This window comes from Hyaena hyaena, unplaced genomic scaffold, assembly GCF_003009895.1.
Source record: "Hyaena hyaena isolate Hyena2069 unplaced genomic scaffold, ASM300989v1 scaffold_215, whole genome shotgun sequence".
Classification (NCBI taxonomy): Eukaryota; Metazoa; Chordata; class Mammalia; order Carnivora; family Hyaenidae; genus Hyaena; species Hyaena hyaena.
In genome coordinates this window covers 1,273,039-1,293,893 of record NW_024080846.1, presented here as the reverse complement: position 1 = coordinate 1,293,893, position 20,855 = coordinate 1,273,039, and the positions used below count along the sequence as shown (strand labels likewise).

The 20,855-nt window shown below is 38.7% G+C and overlaps 1 protein-coding gene across 1 annotated transcript in view; it reads left to right on the top strand.

Moving 5' to 3' along the window:
- BAG4 (BAG cochaperone 4) overlaps window positions 1-18,007 on the top strand; it is a 29,477-nt gene extending 11,470 nt beyond the window's left edge. The window contains exons 2-5 of the mRNA XM_039242524.1: window positions 6,430-6,534; window positions 15,083-15,337; window positions 16,010-16,264; window positions 16,996-18,007. Coding sequence (XP_039098455.1) covers window positions 6,430-6,534; window positions 15,083-15,337; window positions 16,010-16,264; window positions 16,996-17,481 — 1,101 coding nt within the window. The 3' untranslated portion in view covers window positions 17,482-18,007. The remainder of the gene's footprint in view (window positions 1-6,429; window positions 6,535-15,082; window positions 15,338-16,009; window positions 16,265-16,995) is intronic.
- Window positions 18,008-20,855: the final 2,848 nt, after the last annotated feature.

The window sequence follows — 20,855 nt, the reverse complement described above, 5'->3', positions numbered from 1 at the left end:
TGGATGGCTCAGTCAACTAAGCATCCAGCTTTGGCTCAGGACATGATTTCATGGTTTGTGAGCTCAAACTCCTCATTGGGCTCTCTGCTGTTGGTGCAGAGCCTGATTCGGATCCTCTGTCTCCTTCTCTCTGCCCGTCCCCCACTCACAAGTGTGCACTCTCTCAAAAATAGTAAACATTAAAAAAAAAAATAAAGGTACAAATGGCTTAAAAATGAAAGGAGGAGAGGTGCCTGGGTAGCTCAGTTGGTTAAGCGTCCGACTTCGGCTCAGGTCATGATCTCGCGGTCTGTGGGTTCAAGCCCCTCATCGAGCTCTGTGCTGACAGCTCAGAGCCTGGAGCCTGCTGCGGATTGTGTGTCTCCCCCTCTCTCTCTGCCCCTTCTCTACTCATGCTTTCTCTCTCAAAAATAAATAAACGTTAAAAAAAAGTGAAAGGAGGAAAAAGAAATAGGCAAACTTTAACTAGAAGAAAACTGTAGTGGCTATATGGTATCAGAAAATAAACTTTAAAACAAAAAATGTTAAGGGTGTCTGGGTGGCTCAGTTTCCAGTTCCTCAAATAGTTAAACACAGTTATCATATGACCTGGCAATTTCACTTTTAGGCATATACCCAGGAGAACTGAAAATGTATGTTCACATAAAAAATTATTCATGAAGGGCCACCTCAGTGGCTCAGTCGGTTAACCGTCCAACTTTTGATTTCAGATCAGGTCATGATCTCTCCGTTCATGAGCTTGACATCAGGCTCAGCACCGACAGTACAAAGCCTGCTTGGGATTCTCTCTGTCTGCCCATTCCCTGCTCGTGTGCATGCGTCCGCACACGCTGTTGCAAGATAAATAAAAATCTTTAGAAATTTTCATGAATGTTTATAGCAGCATTTTTATATTATATTAATTATATATAACATATAATCATATATAATGTTATAATACATAAATGTAATTATATAAGTTATATGTCATGCAATTTTATATAATATAATTATATGTAATAACTATCATAATGATTATAATAATTAAAAGGTGGCAACAATAAAAATGTCAACTGATGAATGGATAAACAAAATGTATTTATACACAATGGAATACTATTTGGCCACAAGTAAAGAATGAAGTAGTGATAACATGGTACAACATAGTTGGACCTCAAAAATGTTATGCTAAGTGAAAGAAGCTGGCCACAAGATATCACATATATGATTCCATTTATGTGAAATATCCAGAATAGTCAGGTTTATAGAGATAGAAGTAGATTAGTAGTGGCTTAGGGCTGGGGGAATGCAGAGATAGGAGGGTATAGCTAAAGGGTACAGTGTGTCCTTTGGAGGTTTTGAAAATGTTCTGACATTGGTTGTAGTGATGATTGCACTTAACTGTGAATCTAAAAACCACTGAATTGTACAACTTAAATGGTTAAATTGTAGTGCATTATGTCAGTGAAGCTGTTAATAAAAATAATAATGGCAATATTATGACTAACAGTTGACTAATCAGTGCAGTTTCAGGTTTCTTTGCAGTTGAGCGTATCCCTAGAATATATTCCACTGAAGATGCAGTAAAAATACTGTTATTTAAAAGTCATTTGAAATAATTCTTTCTTTCTCTATGGTTATGTTACCAACTTGGTATTTAGTTATTGTATTTCTGACTTTTCCTGTAGTAAAAACATAAACAAAAACCCAAGAATTGTGGCTTCCAACAGTAAACATTTATTTCTTGCTCATGTTCTGTGAGTCTGCTGTAGTGACTCTTCTCCAGACTCCAGGTTGGGTTTGGTTTGCCCATGTGTCTTTTTGTTCTGGGACTCAAGCTGAAATCATAGCTCCTGTATGGGATATGCTGGCTTCATGGTGGAGGACAGGTAAGCGAAAGAGTTGCTAGAGTTTGCATTGATTCCTGAATCCTTTGTTTGGAACTGGCACACATAACACATATTTGTTTCTTTTCCATGAAAGGTGAAATTACATTTTTAGGGGCGCCTGGGTGGCTCAGTTAGTTAAGTGTCCAACTCCTGATTTTGGCTCATGTCATGGGATCAAGCCCTGCGTAGGGCTTTGTGCTGTATGTGGAGCCTGCTTGGTATTCTCTTCTTCCCTCTCTGTTCCTCCCCCACTTGTAGTCTCCCTCTCCCTCCCTCGCTCTCTCTTTCTCAAAAATAAATAAACTTAAAAAAAAGGTTAAATTACATTTTTAGAATATGTTTATATTTGTACCTTTAATTCAAATCTACTCTATACAATTCTTCTGATATTTCTCCATTTAATTATTTTTCTTTTCCAGTGTGAAAATACTGGTTCCCATTACCATTGCTGTATTTATTTCCTCTATTCTGCAATACACACAAATTGTTTAAAAAGCAAAATGCTAATATCACTACTAAGAACATTCCACACAAAGTTTAATATTTCTTTGTATTTATTTTGCTTTTAGAATGTATACCACTGAGGGGCACCTTAGTGGCTCAATTGGTTGGGTGTCCAACTTTGGCTCAGGTCATGATCTCATGGTTTGTGAGTTTGAGCCCCACATCGGGCTCTGTGCTGACAGCTCAGAGCCTGGAGCCTGCTTGGGATTCTGTGTCTCCTCTCTCCGCCCTTCCCCCGCTTGCGCTCTTCTCTGTCTCTATCTCAAAAGTAAACATTAAAAAAAAATTAGAATGTATACCACTGAGGTTATCCATTCAGAAACCTGTTCAGGAATTACTTGAATGAATTATTTTTTGTGTGTGGTTATCCAATTTGTTTTTATATTTATTTTATTTAAAAAAAATTTTTTTTTTAATTTTAAGAAAGAGAGCACGATAGCATGAGTGGGGCAGGAGCAGAGAGAGTTAGAGAGATTCCCAACCAAGCAGGCTCTGCATTGTGAGCATGGAGCCTGAGCAAGGCTCAATCTCACAGATCCTGACCTGGGCTGAAATCAAGAGTTGGATGTTTAATGGATTGAGCCACCCAGACGCCCCAGGAATTGGCTTTTAACAGGGCCAAAGGCACTTCATTCACACTTTCTGGGAAGACAATGGCAAATAGGGCGCATTCAGTTTAGTTAAGTAGGAGTTTCTGATTCCTTTTTCCTTTTTTTAAAATTTTTTTTGGGGAGCGCCTGGGTTGCTCAGTTGGTTGAGCATCCGACTTCAGCTCAGGTCATGGTCTCATGCCTTGTGAGTTCGAGCCCTGCATCAGGTTCTCTGCTGACAGCTCGGAGCCTGAAGCCTGCTCTGGATTCTGTGTCTCCCTTTCTCTCTGCCTCTCCCCCACTTGCGCTTGCTCACTTGCTCTCTCTCAAAATAAATAAACATAATAAAAAAATTTAAAAATAAATAATTTTTTAATAGTTTATTTATTTTTGAGACAGAGAGATAGAGCATCAGTGGGGGAGAGGCAGAGAGAGAGGGAGTCACAGAATCCGAAATAGGCTCCAGGCTCTTAGCTGTCCTGCACAGAAGCTGATGCGGGGCTTGAACCCACAAACCGTGAGATCGTGACCTAAGCCGAAGTCAGATGCTTAACCAACCGACTGAGCCAGCCAGGCACCATTTCCTTTTAATTTTTCTTTTTTTTTTTTTTTTTTTTAAGGTGGACTGTGAGATAAAGTTGTCAGTTGAAAAATGAGGGGTGGGCTAAGAGGATATTGGCAGACATTTTTTTTAATGTTTATTTATTTTTGAGAGCAGAGATGGAGCATGAGCAGGGGAGGGGCAGAGAGCAAGGAGACACAGAATCTGAAGCAGGCCACAGGTTCCAAGCTGTCAGCAGAGAGCTTGATGTGGGGCTCCAACCCATGAACTGTGAGCTCATGATCTGAGCTGAAGTTGGGGCTCAACCAACTAAGCCACCCAGGTACCCCAGACAAAGAGATATTAAAATTTGAGGGGACAAGAAGGGTGGAATTATTCTGGAGAGTGAGATGAACATTCTAAGGAAGTGTGGTATCTACTTGAGATGTATGGTCTCTTCATAAAAGTGAAATCAGAGCTTGTGTTTCTCTCCACCAGTATTTAGAGGAAGTGCAGATGCGAAGTCAGTGGACGGTTGAGTTTAAACCGGGCTGGGTTTTTGCAGGGTGAGCCTATCTGAGGGAAGCAGTGGCAAAGGATTAGGTGTTGGTAAGCTAAGGAAGGAAGTGAGGACATGGGCAAGGCGAGGGAAAGGAGGGTGAAGCAGTGAAAGTGCAGGGTATCTCAGGGAGTCTGTAGGAGAGAACAGGAAGCCGGGTAGTTCTGCAGATTGGTATTAATTCACCACCGCTGGGCTGAGTCAGCTTCAACTCTTGTCTTTTCATCTCTATTCACAATTCATATTCTTGGTAGAGAGAAATCAATTAATTAGTCAAATACTTACCCTTTTGCCAGGAGAAGGAAGGGAGGGCATTAATTGGGGACATCTGCTGATTGAGAAATTTGGTAGTTAGTATCTGAAGTATGCCTGTAAATCCTTTTAAAAATCTTCTGTCCTCCTTCTGCATTATGTAAAGGAGATGCTACTTGCCCAGCTTGTATAATGTCGTATGGAATAATTCTGTGCTTTGAAAACAAAGCATTGTGAAACTGATGCATAACTGGTGCAGTTAAGCTAAGATGGTGATAATTAAATTCTCAGTGATCATAACTGCCAGTGAATTTCTTTGTGAAACAATTTGAAGATCTTGTATAAGCTTAAAACTATAAAGTTCAAAGTGAAACAACTTATAGGATAACAAATGTATACATTAAATAGACTCTAAAAAGTTTTGAATTGATCTAGTTTTTTAAGAATTTATTGGCTTATTGTAAATCATTGCATTAACTCTTTGAGTTGGGAGTGCAAAGCTGTAGAGATTAATGTTATAGCTAGATTTTCTTCTTTTTTTAAAAAATATTTTTTGGAATGTTTAACTTATTTTTGAAAGACAAAGAGACAGAGAGTGAGTGGGGGGAGGGGGCAGAGAGAGAGAGGGAGACAATCTGAAGCAGGCTCCAGGCTTCGAGCTGTCAGCACAGAGCCTGATGTGGGTCTTGAACCCATGAACTGTGTGAGCTGAGCTGAAGTTAGATGCTCAACTGACGGAGACCACCCACGCGCTCCAGCTAGATTTTCTTCTTAGAGTGGTAGTTGTTCTGTATCAGTTTCTGATACTTGAGTTAGTTGTAGGCTGCCAGCAGAAACTGTAGCCATCAGAAAGTAAAGAAGTATGAAAAAACTAGTGTGGCAGGCAAAGAGTATTGAAGTTGTATGTGTTTGGAAGTAAAGCTTAGTGGTAATATTTTCAAGCTCCAAAGTTGTTGAGATAGGCAAATACTACTCTTTAAAAAAGATTTTTTTTTAATGTTTGTTTGTTTTTGAAGGTGAGAGAGCATGAGCAGGGGAGGGGCAGAGAGCAAGGAAAACACAGAATCCAAAGTGGGCTCCAGGCTCTGAGCTGTCAGCACAGAGCCTGACTGCTGGGCTTGAACTCACAAACTCTTGAGATCATGATCTGAGCTGAGGTCAGATGCTTAACTGACTGAGCTATCCAGGCGCCCCTAGGCAAATGTTAATGTGGCAAAGAACTATATTCTTGCTGTGCTAATTAAATTGGTAGTGATAGGGTTAGTGATTGGAGAGGGACAAAGGAATCGAGCGTCTGGTTTTGCTAATGATCTTAACATAGTAGAATTCCTTTATATGTCATTTGTTATCATAATGCATAAGAATAGACCTAGATAGTCAATAATTGCTTTTTCTAGGGTGTATGACTTGCCATATTGATATTTCAAGCATCAATAATGAAAATTTAATGAGTGATTGTACAGTAGAGTTCTTTTTGCTTTTTTCTTTATTTATTTTTAAAATATAATTTATTGTCAAATTGACTAACACACAGTGTGTTCAGTGTGCTCTTGGTTTTGGGGGTAGATTCCCATGATTCTTCACTTACATACAACACCCAGTGCTCATCCTAACAAGTGCCCTCCTCAATGCCCATCACCCATTTTCCCCTCTCCCCCACCCTCCACATCAACCCTAAGTTTTTTCCCTGTATTTAAGAGTCTCTCATGGTTTGCCTCTTTCCCTCTCTGTAACTAATAAAGTTCTTTTGTAAAAAATTACTCATTTTTAGAGAGAGCCCATGTGCGAGTCGGGGAGGGGCGGGGGAGAGAGAGAGAGAGAGAGAGAGAGAGAGAGAGAGAGAGAATCCCAAGCAGACTCTGTGCTATCAGCATGGAGCCCTACACAGCACAGAGCCCCATGTAGGGCTTGAACTCATGAATTGTGTGAGAATCCTGAGATCATGACCTGAACTGAAACTAAGAGTTAGACGTTGAACCAACTAAGCCACCCAGGTGCCCCATTTTATAGTAGGGTTCTAGTGCCTTTATTTATTTTTTTTATTATACTTGCCTCTATCAAGTCTTCAGTATGATGTAAGAATATTATTAAAGGTGACTTTTTTTCCCCCCTTAGGACCAACCACCATATCCTAACTACAATTCTAACTATTGGAATTCTGCACGACCTAGGGCTCCATACCCAAGTACATATCCTGTAAGACCGGAAATGCAAGGCCAGGTATGGTCTAAAATTGCCAGACTTTCTGAATTTTTTCTTAATATATTGAATTTCAAAACTTGTGAAAATTCCATAGTAATGATGTGTGGGGTTTTGTTATTTAATGGACTCTGTCTTCATGTTTTTGACTCAGAGATAAGGAAATATCTAGGCAAATATTACCCATAGCAAAGGTAGCTTGAGGCATAATAGATTTTTTCCTAGGACTTGGAAACAATAAACATAAAATGTACTTATTTTTCTAAGTTTGACTTTTAAAAAAAATATAGTTAACATTTAATATATTAGTTTCAGGTATATAATGTAATAATTTGATGTGGGATTCTGTTGTGAAATAATCACCACAATTAAGTTTAGTTAACGTCTATCACCACATATAGTTACAATATTTTTTCTTCTGATGAGAACTTTTTAAAAAAATTTTTAATGTTTTTTTTTGAGACAGATGGAGTGTGAGCAGGGGAGGGGCAGAGAGAGAGGGAGAGACAGAACGTGAAGCACGCTCCAGGCTCCAAGCTGTCAGCACAAAGCTGGATGCGGGGCTCAAATCCACAAACCGTGAGACTGTGACCTGAGCTGAAGTCAGACACTTAACCTTCTGAGTCACCCAGGCACCCTCTGATGAGAACTTTTAAGATTTATTCTGTTGGCAACTTTCAAATATGCAATACAATATTAATGATAGTCACCAGGCTGTATCTTACTTACTCATAACTTATTTTATAGCTGAAAGTTTGTATTTTTTGACCCCCTTCAGTCCGTTATCTAAATTTAGGATTTTTTTAAGAGTCCACATATAAATGAGAACATATGGTATTTGTCTGACTTATTTCCGTCCATATTGTTGCGAATGGCAACATTTCCTTCTTTTTTTATGGCTGTGTAACAGTAAATTGTTTTTATATACATCACATTTTCTTTATTCATCCATCAATAGACACTTAGGTTGCTTCCATGTTTGGGCTATTGTAAATAATATTTCAGTGAACATGGGGATGCAGATATCTTTTTGAGTTAGTGTTTTTGTTTCCTTCGAGTAGGGACGTTGCTGGATCACTCTGTTTTTTTAATTTTTCAAGGAATCTCCAAGCTGTTTTCTTTCCATAGTGGCTGTACCAATTTACATTCCCAACCAACATTGTGCAAGGGTTCCCTTTTCTCCACATCCTCACCAACACTTATTATTTGTTGTCTTGATAACAGCCATTTTAACAGGAGTGAGGTGGTATCTCATTGTGGTTTTGATTTGTAGTTCCCTGGTGATTAGTGATGTTGAGCACCTTTTCATGTACCTGTTGGTCATCCGTTTGTCTTCTTTGGAAAAGTATTCAGGTTGTCTGCCTATATTCTAATTGGATTGTTTGTTTTTTTTGCTATTGAGTTTTAGGAGTTCTTTATATAATTTAGACATTAACTCCTTATCAGGTACATGATTTGAAAATATTTTCTTCCATTTAGTAGATTGCCTTTTTATTCTGTTGGTGGTTTCCTTTGCCATGCAGAAGCTCTTTAGTTTGATGTAGTCCCACTTGTTTACTTTTATTTTTGTTGCCTTTGCTTTTGATGTCAAAAAACCTGACTCTTGGAACAAATATTTAATTTTAAATATTTCAAGTAACTGAAAAAGTACAGAAAATAGGTACATCTCTTTTTTAATGTTTGTTTATTTTTGAGAGAAAGAGTAGGGGAGGGAAAGAGAGAGGGAGACAGAGGATCTGAAGCAGGATCTGTACCAGTGCGGGGCTCAGACTCAGGAACTGTGAGATCATGACCTGAGCTGAAATGGGGTGTTTAGCTGACTGAGCCACCCAGGCGCCCCTGATTTAGAGTATTAGAGAAATTCAAGTTGATGTCAACTTGCTGATGATTATGAACTCATGGAGCACTTTTGTTGTGAAACTTTCCATGCTTTTCAAGAGAAGCACAATAGGAGGAGGTATACTGCTTAGAGGTAATCTGTCTTTGCTTGGATTGGGTCTGTTTGCTGTGGAATGGAAAGGGAATCCATTGAACAGTGTATTGCTTTCAGTGTGAGAGACTTGACCACTTTTTTCCTCTTTGGATTCTACATCTACACAACAGTCCGTCAACTGTGAAATTGACTGTTGGGAGAAGTATTCGTATGGATGATCTTTAGCTCGCAATGAGACCCCATATAATGTGACATTGTTGTGACTTAAAAAAAATTTTTTTTATAGTTTATTTATTTTTGAGACAGAGAGTGACAGAGCATGAATGGGGGAGGGGCAGAGAGAGAAAGGAAGACACAGAATCTGAAACAGACTCCAGGCTCTTAGCTATCTGCACAGAACCTGATGCGGGGCTCGAACCCACAAACCACGAGATCATGACCTGAGCTAAAGTCGGACGCTTAACTGACTGAGCCACCCAGGCGTCCCTGTTATGACTTTTGAATGCTAGGTAATATCTATATTTACATCTAGAGCAAGAGTAGCAGCTACAGTTTCTGAGTTTCCAGTCTCTTGATTTCTTCTGGAAGCCAGAATGAGACTTTTACAGAAATTTAATAACTGTCAAAGATTTTACTTAATTCTTGTAGTTGCTCTTTCAGATTTTACCTGTTGCCATATCAGCTGACAATTTTCAAATTGTAGCTTCTTGTCCTTAGACACCAGTTTCCTTTCTTTAAAAGAGTCTACTTGGACACTGATGAAGTTGCTCTGGTCCTAGCAGCCCACTGGATTCTAGACGCACTTGGGATTTCATGACATTTTTATTTTTATTTTTATTTATTTATTTATTTAAAAATTTTTAATGTTTTATTTATTTCTGAGAGAGAGAGAGAGAGTGTGAGCAAGGGAGGGTCAGAGAGAGAGGGAGACACAGAGTCTGAAGCAGGCTCCAGGCTCTGAGCTGTCAGCACAGAGCCTGACACGGAGTTCGAACCATGAACTGTGAGATCATAACCTGAGCCGAAGTCAGACGCTTAACCAACTGAGCCACCCAGGTACCCAATTCATGACATTTTTAATAGCATAAATTTTTTTTTGCTATAAAAGTAATACAACTTTATTACTAAATATTTGGAAAATAAAGAAAAGGAGGAAAATACTAATTCTGCTACCCTAGTAGATCTGTATTTTGGTAATTTTTTTTGCATTTCCCCTATTCTGTTTACAGAGCTTACTTATATATAACTTACTGTATATATACTTTTTTGTTTGACTTTTCATTTATCATATGTACTCTCCATGTTATAGGGTAAAATAACAAGGTGATTTTTTTTTTTAATATTTAAGGAAATTTTCAAACATAAAAGGAATGAGAGTAGCACAGTAATCTCCTATGTACTCATCTCAGCTTCAATAAATGTCAGTGCACAGATACTGTGTTTCATCTGCTTCCTTGGGTTATTTTGAAGTAAATTCTGGACATCATATTATTTCACTTGTAAATACTTAAGCATATATCTTTAAAATGTAAGGAGGACTTAAAAACATAACAATGTGGCACAAAAACAAACATATAGACCAATGGAATAGAATAGAGAACTCGGAATTGGACCCACAAATGAATGGCCAATTAATCTTCGACAAAGCAAGAAAGAGCATCCAATGGAAAAAAGACAGCCTCTTTAACAGATGGTGCTGGGAGAACTGAACAAGCAACATGCAGAAGAATGAAACTTATACCACTTTCTCACACCATTCACAAAAATAAACTCCAAATGGATAACGGACCTGAATGTGAGACAGGAAACCATCAAAACCCTAGAGGAGAAAGCAGGAAACAACCTCCTTGACCTCAACCGCAGCAACTTCTTACTTGACACATCCCCAAAGGCAAGGGAATCGAGAGCAAAAATGAACTATTGGGACCTCATCAAGATAAGAATTTTCTGCACGGCAAAGGAAACAATCCATAAAACTAATAGGCAACCGACGGAATGGGAAAAGATAGTTGCAAATGACATATCAGATAAAGGGCTAGTATCCAAAATCTATAAGGAACTTCCCAAATTCCACACTGGAAAAACAAATAATCCAGTGAAGAAATGGGCAGAAGATATGAATAAACACTTCTCCAAAAAGGGCATCCAGATGGCCAACAGACACATAACAACGATGCTCAGCGTCCCTTATCATCAGGGAAAGACAAATCAAAACCACACTGAGATACCACCTCATGCTGGTTAGAGTGGCTAAAATGAACAAATCAGGAGACAATAGATCCTGGAAAGGATGTGGAGAAATGGGCACCCTCCTACACTGTTGGTGGGAATATAAACTGGTGTAGCCCCTCTGGAAAACTGTGAAGGTTCCTCAGAAAATTAAGAATAGAACTCCCCTATGACCCAGCAATAGCACTGCTAGGAATTTATCCAAGGGATACAGAAGTGCTGATGCAAAAAAAAAAAAAAAAAAAAAAGTGCTGATGCATAGGAGCACATGTACCCCAATATTCATAGCAGCACTTTCAACAATAGCCAAATCATGGAAAGAGCCTATGCGTCCATCAACTGACGAATGGATCAAGAAGATGTGGTTTATCTATACAATGGAATACTAATGGCAATGAGTAAGAATGAAGTCTGGCCATGTGTAGCAACGTGGATGGAACTCGAGGGTGTTATGCTGAGCGAAATAAGTCAGACAGAGAAAGACAGATACCTTATGCTTCCACTTATAGAAGGATTAGGAGAAACTTAACGGAGGACCATGGGGGAGGAGGAGAAAAATAGTTGGAGAGAGGGAGGGAGGCAAACCATGAGAGACTCTTGAATACTGAGAACAAACTGAGGGCTGATGGCCGGGGAGAGAGGAAGGTAGGTGATGGGCATGGAGGAGGGCACTTGTTGGGATGAGCACTGGGTGTTTTATGGAATCCAACTTGACAATAAACTATGAAAGAAAAAAAATAAAAACATAACAATGGCATTATTAAAACTTAAAAAAAACCTAAAAATAATTCTTTAACATTAAATGTGTGGTCAGTTCTAACAGTGAATTTTAAGACAATAAAATTCCCTCAATGAATAGCTCATAATGTAGTTAGTCATACCATTATTATAGGAAATTTAGGTTGTTTACAGTTTTGTGTAATTATAAATAATCCTGTGTTGAACAAATTCATGCCTATAACTTTTTCTCTAGTTGAATCGTCTCCTTAGGAAGGATTTCTAGAAGTTGAGTAATAGTACAAAAGGCCCCATTATGTTTTATCATACACTGTATTAAGGATTCTTTTTTATGGCACACCTAGGTGGAAGATCTTAACAGCCCTCTAGTGACTTTAACAAAGGGGTGGTTGGACATCCTTCTGGTTGGGGAATGCCTTGCTGGATCTTCCACTGCACGTGTCCTTGCATGGAATTCTTTGGCCATGTGGTGATAATAGCCTGTCTTTTATCCCCTTGCCAGAAAAGTACAGCTAAGAGTTTATTTTCTACAGAATTATGATTGCCCTCCCACTTTGATCCATCTCATTTTTAAGAAAATTTTTTTATTTATTTTGAGAGAGAGAGAGAGTGTGTGTGCACGAGCACAGGCTGGGGAGGGGCAGAGAGAGAGAGGTGGAGAGAGAGAGAGAATCCCAAGCAGGCTCTGCATGATCAGCGCAGATGTGGGCTCGAACTCACAAACTGGGAGATTATGACCTGAGCCAAAATCGAGTGGGATGCTTAACTGACTAAATGACCCAGGTGCCCCGATCCATCTCAGTTTTTGATGTGTTAGACTAGAAATCAAATTTGAATATTATTTTTTCAGTGATTAGCAGCTGTATAAACTATCAGAAGTCTTTTTTTTCCCCTACTGAGGTGTAATTAACACTTATCATGTATTAGTTCTAGATGTATAGCATAATGATTCAGTATTTGCGTACATTGCAAAATGATCACCACAGTAAGTCTGGTTAATATCATAGGATTCTTTGCTTCTTGTTCTACCTGAAATGGAAAAGATTATGTAGTCTTAGATGAGTACTGTAAAACTTGATTCTGTGTTTTTATCATTTTAAAAAGATGAAGCAGAAGTTAATTGAAAACATTAAGATAGTCATTTAAATGTAAAGTTTGGCTATAATTCATTTGGATAACTAACCTAGGATTCTGGGTGCCAATAGCAGTGTGGATGGGTGATTTAAAACTACAGTGAGTGGGGGGTGGGCAGCTGGTGCAGTTGGTAGTGCATGTGACTCTTGATCTTGGGGTTCTGAGTTTGAGCCCCACAGTGGGTGTGGAAATTACCAAAAAAAAAATAAAATCTTAAAAAAAATGACAGGAACATATGAGGAATTTGCCTCCGTAATATGTTTTTTTAACGTTTTATTTTATTATTTTTTATAATTTATTGTTTAATTTACACCCAAGTTAGCATATGGTGCAACAGTGATTTCAGGAGTAGATTCCTTAATGCCCCTTACCCATTTAGAACATCTCCCCTCCCACATCCCATCCAGCAACCCTCTGTTTGTTCTCCATATTTAAGAGTCTCTTGGGGTACCTAGGTGGTTCAGTTGGTTAAGCGTCCGACTTCAGCTCAGGTCATGATCTCATGGTTCGTGGGTTTGAGCCCTGCGTCGGGCTCTGTGCTGACAGCTCAGAGCCTGGGGCCTGCTTTGGATTCTCCCTCTCTCTCTGACCCTCCCCTGCTCATGCTGCCTCTCTCTCTCTCAGAAATAAATAAAACATTAAAAAAATTTTTAAAAAAAGGGTTTCTTATGTTTTATCCCCCTTCTTTGTTTTTATATTATTTTTGCTTCCCTTCCCTTATGTTCATCTGTTTTGTACCTTAAAGTCCTCATATGAGTGAAGTCATATGATATTTGTCTTTCTCTGACGGACTTATTTTGCTTAGCATAATACCCACCAGTTCTATCTATGTAGTTGCAAATAGCAAGATTTCATTCTTTTTGATTGCCAAGTAATACTCTAGTGTGTGAGTGTGTGTGTGTGTGTGTGTGTGTATCACATCTATATCACATCTATATCTATTCATTCATCGGTGGACATTTGGGCTCTTTCCATATTTTGTCTATTGTCAATAGCGCTGCTATGAACATTGGGGTGCATGTGCCCCTTCGAAACGGCACACCTGTATCCCTTGGATAGATACCTAGTAGTGTAATGGCTGGGTCATAGGGTAGTTCTATTTTTAATTTTTTGAGGAACCTCCATACTGTTTTCCAGAGTGGCTGCACCAGTTTGCATTCTCACCAACAGTGCAGAAGAGATCCTCTTTCTCTGCATCCTTGCCAACATCTGTTGTTGCCTGAGTTTTTAGTGTTAGTCATTCTGACAGGTGCGAGGTGGTGTCTCATTTTAGTTTTGATTTGTATTTCCCTGAAGATGAGTGATGTTGAGCATTTTTTCATGTGTCGGCTGGCCATCTGGATGTCTTCTTTGGAGAAGTGTCTATTCATGTCCTTTGCCCATTTCTTCACTGGATTATTTGTTTTTTTGGGTGCTGAGTTTGATAAGTTCTTTATAGATTTTGGATACTAACTCTTTATCTGATATGTCACTTGCAAATATCTTCTCCCTATCTGTTGGTTGCCTTTTAGTTTTGCTGATTGTTTCCTTTGCTGTGCAGCTTATTATTTTGATAAGGTCTCAATAGTTCATTGTAGTCTGTTGTTATTCACTTGGGAGGCAGCGTGGGATAGTACAAAGAACATAGGCTTTTCATGGGCTTTGTAGTTTTCAGGTCTGGATTCATTTCTTGATATTGCCCTAATAGTAGTAACAATAATGATATTGTAAATAATTACCATTTATTGAGCATACTGTGTGCCGGACCCTATGCTAAGTATTTATATATGTCAGCTCATTTAATTTTCACAGTAGTCCTACCAAGTAAGTTTATGATTTCCATTTTTCTGGTACAGAAACTAAAGCTCAGAGAGATTAAACAAAGCCTATGGCAGAGCTCAGTCTGTTTCTCTGGTCTCTTTAAAAAATTTTTTTTAATGTTTAATTTTGAGAGAGAGACAGACACAGTGTGAGCAGGGGAGGGGTGAGAGTGAGGGAGACATGGAATCTGAAGCAGGCTGTAGGCTCCAAGCTGTCAGCACAGAGCCTGATGTGGGCTTGAACTCACGAACTGTGAGATCATGACCTGAGCTGAAGTCAGATGCTTAACTGACTGAGCCACCCAGGGGCTCCTCTAGTCTTTTCTTCTTTTAGTTGTACCATGGTTATTTTCTTCTGTGTCTAGCCCTTCCCTCAGGACTCCCAGGGCCCCTCCCCAGGTGGCGGGCACAGGTTCTCCAGTCAGGTGTAGCTGTTAGCTATACTTACGGAAGTGTTCCGGAAGCATGGCCATGAGGCCTTCACTCATTTATCACAATATACCCTTTCATTGCTACAATGTCATTGCTACAGACTCTACAGAGATAATCTGTAATATAGTATTACATGGTATATATACATGAGAGAAACAGTGCTTCACAGATTTCTTAGGCAGTTCATATTCTCATTAGTTAGGACCTTTTCCCTTCCCAGAGTTTTCAAAGTTGGGTATTAGGTCCGGGCATTTCAGTTCTTCTACTCATTTTTTTTTTCCCTCTCAATTTTGTTTTTTTACAGAGTTTGAATTCTTACACAAATGGAGCATATGGCTCACCATACCCCCCTGGCCCTGGGGCAAGTACTGCCTCCTACTCTGGGGCTTATTACACACCTGGATATACTCAGACCAGTTACTCCCCAGAGGTTCCAAGCACTTACCGTTCACCTGGCAACAGCCCAGCCCCGGTCTCGCGTTGGCTGTATCCTCAGCAGGACTGCCAGACTGAAGCACCCACTCTTCGGGGGCAGGTGCCAGGATATCCTGCTTCACAGGTGAGCAGTTTTCTGTTGGGTTTTTGTTTAATATTCTTGGAGTGATACCATGTTTGTTTCTCTGTCCCTTGAAAGAGAGTTCTGATATATCTTTTTTTTTTTTAATTTTTTAATGTTTTATTTCTGAGAGAGAGAGAGAGACAGCGTGAGCAGGGAAGGGTCAGAGAGAGAAGGAGACACAGAATCTGAAATAGGCTTCAGGCTCTGAGCTGGCTGTCAGCACAGAGCCCGACGCAGGGCTCGGACCCATGAACCGTGAGATCATGACCTGAGCCGAAGTCGGACGTTTAACCTACTGAGCCACCCAGGTGCCCCCTGATATATCTTAATTTGTTATTCCTTATTACATATGGGTCCACTTATATCTCACATTTTGGGACAGATTTGTGCTACACTTTAGCCATTGAATTTTAAGCCTTTTTCCTTTTGAGTTTGTCTCTAAATCTGCCCCTGGTATCTTCAGAATGCAGCTTTTTTAGGCATGGAGAAATGACTGCCACTGATTAGAGATGCTGCCACTTAGCCTGGTAGCAGCTAAAGTGCATCTGTTAAGCAGAGAGGAAGTATCTCAATCTGTTGATACTAGAGTATTTTCATTACTTCGTTCAGGTTTGTTGGTTTGTTTTTGTTTTTTTTAGCAGTGACCCCCATATTTCCTTCCTTTCAATCTAGAACCCTGGAATGACCCTACCCCATTATCCTTATGGGGATGGTAATCGTAGTGTTCCACAACCAGGACCAACAGTACGACCACAGGAGGACTCATGGGCTTCTTCTGGTGCTTATGGGATGGGAACCCGTTACCCTTGGCCTTCAGCTACGCCCTCGGCACCACCTGGGAATCTCTACATGAGTGAGAGTACTTCAGCATGGCCCAGTGGCAGCTCTCCTCAGTCCCCTCACTCACCACCACCCCAGCAGCCTAAGGTAGGAGGCCTTCTAAACATTGTTCTTTTGGTGGTTGGGTAGTTGAAAAGGCACAACATGAAACTTTCCTCCATTGGTGTGTGCTAAATGGGAACTAATTGCAAAAAGTTGGTGATTACTACCTATAAGTTTTATCTAGCTCAATTTCTTCTTCTTCTTTTAATACACTTTATATTTTAGGGAAGTTATAGGTTCACATCTAAGACAGAAAAATGCTCATTTACTGTTTGTTGTAATGCTATCTGAATGTTAAACAAAATCAAAGATTGCATTTTATTACCTCAGTCAGTACACAAAAGATGATAACAACATGGAATTGTATAAAATTGTTTACAGGTGTAAACATCATCTGCCTGTGGCTGTGTTCCTTTTTAAGGTCTGTCTTAGGTTTTAACTCTTTAGGGGAAAACTATCTACTTATTTATTAAGTCACTGGGTGGATTGTGAGGTGCAAAGGATTGATTGTGAGGTGTTCATGATGCTCAACACTTCAGGGTAGATTTCAGCCATTATACTCAGGAACTCTCTGCCTTTTACTTGACAGAGCACTCCTCTTACCTTTTTAGGGTTGTGTTTTTCTGAAATGGTTAAGGAGGGAGGCCTAGTTTTATTAGTGGGGACTCTTTTCATGTACCTTAATGGTCAGGTGAAAGATGTGGGCTAACCAATCTGATGTTGATAGATTCCCACTAAAACAGCTCTTTTCCCCCTCTCTGCTCTCCCACTCCAAGGACTCCTCCTACCCCTATAGCCAATCAGATCAAGGCATGAACCGGCACAACTTTCCTTGCAATGTCCGTCAGTACGAGTCCTCGGGAACAGTGAACAGTGATAATTCAGATATTTTGGATTCCCAAGTCCAATACAGTGCTGAGCCTCAGCTGTATGGTAATGCCACCAACGAACACCCCAGCAATCAAGATCACAGTGATAATCTTCCTGAAGAGTGTCTGTCTGCAGATGAAGGTACTCCCCCAAGTATTAAAAAAATCATACATGTGCTGGAGAAGGTCCAATATCTTGAGCAAGAAGTAGAAGAGTTCGTAGGAAAAAAGACAGACAAAGCATACTGGCTTCTGGAAGAAATGCTAACTAAGGAACTTTTGGAACTAGATTCAGTTGAAACTGGGGGCCAGGACTCTGTCCGGCAGGCCAGGAAAGAGGCTGTTTGTAAAATCCAGGCCATACTGGAAAAATTGGAAAAAAAAGGATTATGAAGGATTTAGAACGAAGGGGAAGCCTGTTACTAACTTGACCAAAGAACTCTTGATTTTGGTTAACCCTCTTTTTGAAATGCTTGTTGGTGACAAGAAGCAATACATTCCAACTTTCCTTTGGTTAAAACTTGAAAAACTGGTAAAGGACTTGAAAGAACATTTTAGTTATGAGTTGTTTTCAGTTTTCAGACCAATGAATGTAATAGGAAACTATGGAGTTACCATTATTGCCAAGTAGACTCACTCCTTAAGAAATTTGTGGATATCTATAAGCTGCTTCTTATCAGCAGGAGGGAAACATGCTTTGTGTAACAGGCTTATCAAAAACTGACCAGATGAGACTGGATATAATCTGAGGCAAACAGGCTCTGTTTTTTTTAAACATCTGGATTACTTGTCACATTTTTGTACATTGTGACTGCTTTCAACATACACTTCATGTGTAAATTATAGCTTGGACTTTAGCCTTCTTGGACCTCTGTTTTGTTTTGTTATTTGCAGTTCATAAATATAGTATTATTCTCTACTTCTTGGTACATTTTGTAGTAATATGTTTAATATAATTATTCAAGAGCTATATTGGCAGCCAGATAGTATGGCAATTCTGAATGAATTTCTACCTTTTCACCACTTGAACATATTGCAATGTGTAGTGAGTTCCTTTGGTAACTTGTCTCCTTTTTTGTAATAGATCATTAGGGTAGAGTTTTACCACTCCTACTTTTCATGTTAATAGTGGAAGGCGAATTGGGAGAAGGCAGGGGCATAGGAATGAGATGTTTGTGGCCATTTTCTTTTTTGCTTTTTTATTATATTTGGATAAAAATCCACCTTAAAATATCCAACCCCCCTCCCCCAATCGTCTTTTCACTACTGCTGCTTCTGTGTAGAGCATTATGATAGGTACAGATGAAAAAGTAAATGCCACAGTGAGTAGAAATAACTGCAAAAGTAATAAATGTGATCATTTGGAAATGCACTTTTCCGTCTAAAAACATTAGGTTCGCCATTAAGATCCCTATCAGCAGATTTCAGCTCAGTGTATATAAAAAACAATAAGGATAAAAAGGAATTCATGCTCAGGGAATGAGTCAGCCATAGGTAGAGTGGGAAATTTTCTTTTAAAGGCATATTTGATGTTTACCTTTATTTCTCTAGAATAAATTGTTTTATAAAAAAGATGTTTATTACCACTAATAATGGTCCATTCAGAGCCAAACTTCAGAAAGGGATATTGAAAGGGTCTTAGCTGGGCTTGCTTGGGTAGCTTTATGCTATGGTATGGAAGAGCCTTAGGTAAATGACTTACTTTTTCTATCAGAAGTGAGTTCTAGTATACAGTATCTGTTATTAGAAAAACACCTGTTTCTTAAGATATCCAAATGATAACTTTTTCTAGACTATCAGGCCTATTAATGTTAATAAATCTATCAGTCATCTCCTCTCCTTTTAAACAAAGTCAAACCAACATATGATGCGAAAAAATGGAGTAAAAATATTGGCTGGGTCTGATGGATGGGATGAGTGATTTTATGAGATACTATGGTGACAATTTTATTCTAGGATTTTTATTTTTGGCCTAATGTAGGAATGTTAAAAAAAAAAGGTTTTCTATGAAAATTCGAAAATTATATTTGAAACTAAAAATTTAGAAGTGGGAGAACCTTAAAGTCAATTTAAAGAAAACCAGTGAGACCGTGACTAATTCAGGAGAGAATGCTATTAACTATTTAACTGAGGGCCCAAGATCCCAATTTCCATGAAGTTTTGATTTTTACACACACACATACACATGCACGCACACACATATGTATGTATGTTTTTAGCAGTTATTATTTTAAATTTTGAGATAATTTTAGACCTCCTGAAGAGTTGTAGAATGAGTAGTTTATGTGTATCTTCACTGAATTTCCCCTATGTTAACATCTTATACAACCATAGAATATTTGTCAAATTAAGAAACTAGCCTTGGTATAATACTGTTAACTAAAGTAGAGAGGTTAAAAAGTAGAGTTTTCTTGGTCTTTTCACTGATGTCCTTTTACTGTTCCAAGATCCAGTGCAGGATCCCACCTTGCACTTAGTTGTCATATCTCCATAGTATCTTCCAATCTGTGACAGTGTATCATGACATCTGATGTCATAATGTATTTCTGGTGTTGTTAACCTTAATCACCGAGGTCGTGTCTGCTAGGATTCTCTACTGTGAAATTACTACGTTTTTCTTTGTAATGACTATTTGCTGGAGCTACTTTGAGACTATGCAAATGTCCTGTTTCTGCTTAAACTATTGCGCACTCATTTTTGTACCCATTGCCAGACCTTGATTGTGTCAGTTACTACTGTGGTGTTCTAGTGGTGATTTTTCTATTTCTCTCATTTCTTCTACATTTAGTAATTGGCATTCTTTAAGGAAGAGTTATTGCATTTGGATTCATATTTTTAATTATAAAAATATACTCAAGATAAGTACAAATTTAGAACTTAAAAGATGTAAACTGTGTTAAAATGATTCCAAATATGAGTACCAAAGAAAAGAAAGCTAAATTGGTAACCTGTTTCAGAAAATATAATGAATTTAAGAAGGAAAATAGTATTTATGACTTCTGGGTTTGGTTCAGTATTTGACTCAGTATCGACTCCAGACTAAATTCAAATTGTCTTGGAATTTCACATCTGGACTTTCTAGAAGTCTCTAAATTTATATTACTTTGGGGGTAGTTTTTGTCAAAAGCTTGAATAAAGTTACCCTGACCTGGCATGTTAAACACAGCTATGTCTTCTTTATAATAAGCCACTAATGTATCAAATATAAATGCCAATATAAATATTTAGACAGATATGTCCTAATGAAGTATCTGGATGGTGGGTTATGCTTGTCTCTGCCTTGTTGGTATGGAAGTCTTCTAAATGCTTTAAAAAATACGGTTTTAAAAGCAGTTCTGTAGTGGTTAATGTAATACTATTAATGGTAGGAAGATTTTTTTAGAAGTTGAAGAATATAGATTAAATTGGCATTTACAAAAGTTTTATATTTTTAGGTTTTAATTATTTATTTTGAGAGAGCAAGAAAGCATGGGTGGGTAAATAGACAAGAGAGAGAATCCCGAGCAGGCTCTGGACTATCAGTGTGGAGCCCAGTGCAGGGCTCGAACCCAAGAATCATGAAATCATGACCTGAGCTGAAGTTGGACCCTTAACCAGACTGAGCCATCCCGGCATTTTTTGGGAGATAGGTAGCTGATCAGTGGAATTTTTTTTTTTTTGTCTTTTCATTCTTAACTTTATTTTTATTTATTTTTAATTTTTTAAATTTACGTCCAAGTTAGTTAGCATCCTTAATGCCGGTTACCCATTTAGACCATCCCCCCTCT